This window comes from Gorilla gorilla, chromosome 16, assembly GCF_029281585.2.
Source record: "Gorilla gorilla gorilla isolate KB3781 chromosome 16, NHGRI_mGorGor1-v2.1_pri, whole genome shotgun sequence".
Taxonomy (NCBI): domain Eukaryota; kingdom Metazoa; phylum Chordata; class Mammalia; order Primates; family Hominidae; genus Gorilla; species Gorilla gorilla.
This window is the reverse complement of record NC_073240.2, coordinates 33,141,623-33,144,387: the sequence shown is the minus strand read 5'-3', so window position 1 is coordinate 33,144,387 and position 2,765 is coordinate 33,141,623. Positions and strand designations below refer to the sequence as shown.

At 37.5% G+C, this 2,765-nt stretch overlaps 1 protein-coding gene across 1 annotated transcript; it reads right to left on the bottom strand.

Moving 5' to 3' along the window:
• Positions 1-1,207: 1,207 nt before the first annotated feature.
• Positions 1,208-2,441, bottom strand: LOC134757235 (ADP-ribosylation factor-like protein 5A). Its single transcript, XM_063698443.1, has one exon. It carries the CDS (start codon positions 2,418-2,420, stop codon positions 1,881-1,883), a length of 540 nt encoding a protein of 179 aa, XP_063554513.1. The 5' UTR covers positions 2,421-2,441; the 3' UTR covers positions 1,208-1,880.
• Positions 2,442-2,765: the final 324 nt, after the last annotated feature.

The following is a 2,765-nucleotide window of genomic DNA, read 5'->3' as shown; positions in this document are numbered from 1 at the left end:
CCTCAAGTGCTTTACAACATGAAATGCCAGAATACACCAATTCCAAGCCAAATCTACACAGGAGTGAAAAATTCTGTTTAGATAAATGCAACTATTCAAAAACATGCTTTCAAATAACACTTCTTCCTTAGTGCTGAGGGCCATCTTGATACTTTGTTAAAATGATTCAATCAAGAGACAGAATAGAGAGATTGAGGGAGAGTGTGATGGTTTCTTTAATGCCCTGATCCTGAGTTAGATGTATCAGCAGTGTGTCCTGGAGCTTTTTCTAAACCTCCTGTTTCCACATCTACCACCTTCTATCACACTGGATTCTTTACATAGTTTCCACCACGACACTGTAAATGTTAAGGATGTCAAATCAAGATTGAATCTTGGTTTTTCCATTGCCTTTATATTATAGCAAAGTACCTGGTACATAGTTTATAGTTAATAAGTATCATCTAAGTGGATTAGTTACCCTACATTATCTTCCCAAATAAATGCCAATTTCAAATAAATACCAAATTTTGCCAACTCTCTATTCAAACCCACATCTTTCATTTTCAGGAAATGACATAGTCTCTTTAATGAAAATAAGGACATAAAGTATCACCTACCATTATGTAGCCAGTCCCACCCTCCTATAAACTTACCTATAATTGGGTGATGAGTGATCCTTTCTCTTTTTTTTTTTTTGTAATTGTCAATGCATTTATGTAATAGAAGATACAACAAAATTTAGAAATAAAAAATCTCATACTATATTCCAAGTACCAAAATAAGAAATTTGCAAATTAAGAAATTATCAATGTTGCTCAGAAACATGCCTTACTTTTACTCTGAAATTCACTTTAACTGCTTGACATATAATTTAATACTTAAAAATAATATAGCTAAGTTGTTTAATAGTATTTATAGAATGCTACTTTTCTGGGTAGACATGTTTCACAAAACAGTTTTCAATTAATGCTGAGCATTCATTTGATAATTTTAATCATAATTTGATTCACTGATTAATGGATTAATAATTTATTCAGTAATTTAGATGCCATAAGAACCACTGAAAGGAATAATCTGATAGTTGCTCATTGTACAATCCTGCCTATTAGTAATATTAAGCCAAGAATCTGCTAGCTTTCCCACTCTGTTGAATTACATGTTTCCATGTGTGTGATTTTGGTCAACAACAAAAAATCGATGCACAATGTCATGCTTTTTCCTTTTCCTTTTTTTTTTTTTTTTAAACGAGCAGCTCAGCGATTTGGGAGGTTGGTTAGTACAATACAGAGAACACAGAGAGAAAGTATAAAATGGCACTGAACACTAATGCCAATACTTATCTCATTGTGGTTATAACGAAGGATATTATTATTTGTGTTATTTTTGTCTGGAACATAAATCAATGCCATTAACTTGAACTTGAGGTATATACACAATACACACACAACCTTAAGCAAAATACTTTTCATAAGTAACATTACATTTTAAAATATTGGAAACATTCGAATATCTGTGCTGATTTGTATTTTGACTTAATGGAACAAGAAGAAAATAACATTCAACTAGGGAGGGTTAAACTGATAATAAAGCTCTTAAAATTCAAAATGTCTTCCTCTCCCTTTGTACTTACCATAGGCTACACAATGTCCTGAGAGGATTCATTATGAGAAAAATGTCAATCACAGCTTCAATAACTTACTTTGGAAAAAACTAATGAGAAAGCAAACTGGAAGGTGAGACTTCACCTTTGTTTTCAATAAGTGGTCTTAATTTTTCTTCTTATAGAAAAAGTTTAAATCAGTTTATTATAAATATATCTAAACCATTAATTTTTGCAGCTTTCAGGTAAAGTCCAGCACTTCATTTATACAAAATCTATGAGAAGAGGTCAGTAGAGATCATCTAATCTTAAGTCGTGACATCATCCATTCAAGTCCTTGGCATAATCCCTCGCCAGTTAGAGCACAGCATGCCTGGATATGCCACTGGTCATCTTTAATAGAAGTTAGCTTCAAAAACTGGGAGATTTCTGCTACAGTCATGCATTCTTTAACATCTTGTTTATTAGCAAAAATCAGCAATCCAGCTTTTCTTAGGTCCTCATGCGCTAATATTTTATAGAGTTCTTCTCTAGTTACAGAAATCCTCTCTCTGTCTGTACTGTCCACAACAACTATTACAAACTCTGTGTTAGTATAGTAAGTGTTCCAGGAAGAACGAAGAGATTCTTGGCCACCAATATCCCACATTAGGAAACGTGTATTATTAATCACTATCTCTTCTACATTACTTCCTATTGTAGGAGATGTATGTACAACTTCATTCATAGAAAATTGGTAAAGAATGGTAGTTTTCCCTGCATTATCCAGCCCAACAATGATAACTTTGTGCTCCTGGTGATTGAACAGTCTCCATATTCTGGTGAAGAGAATTCCCATTCTCGGGCAGCGGACCACCCCCCCCCCCTCCAGACACCCGGGCCGCCTGGCTTCCCCTGGCTCAGGCTGAGGGGGAGGAGAGAGACGCGCTGGAGCCTCCGCCTCTGCTGCTGCTCCCGCGCTGGTCGCCGGCCCGCTTCCAGGGAACCGGAGGGAGGCCGAAGCCCAGGCCGCCCTGCCGCGCGCAAGGCCCCGCCGCTGCCGCCGCGGCACTCGCCTGGCTCGCGGACATCGCCGCCGCGTTGTCTGCGACGAGCCTCGCGGGCCACCGTCCTCCCCCCGATCCTTTCTCTTAATTAATGTAATTTTTCACTTGTAGAATTGATCTAGCTCATGCCTTCCATT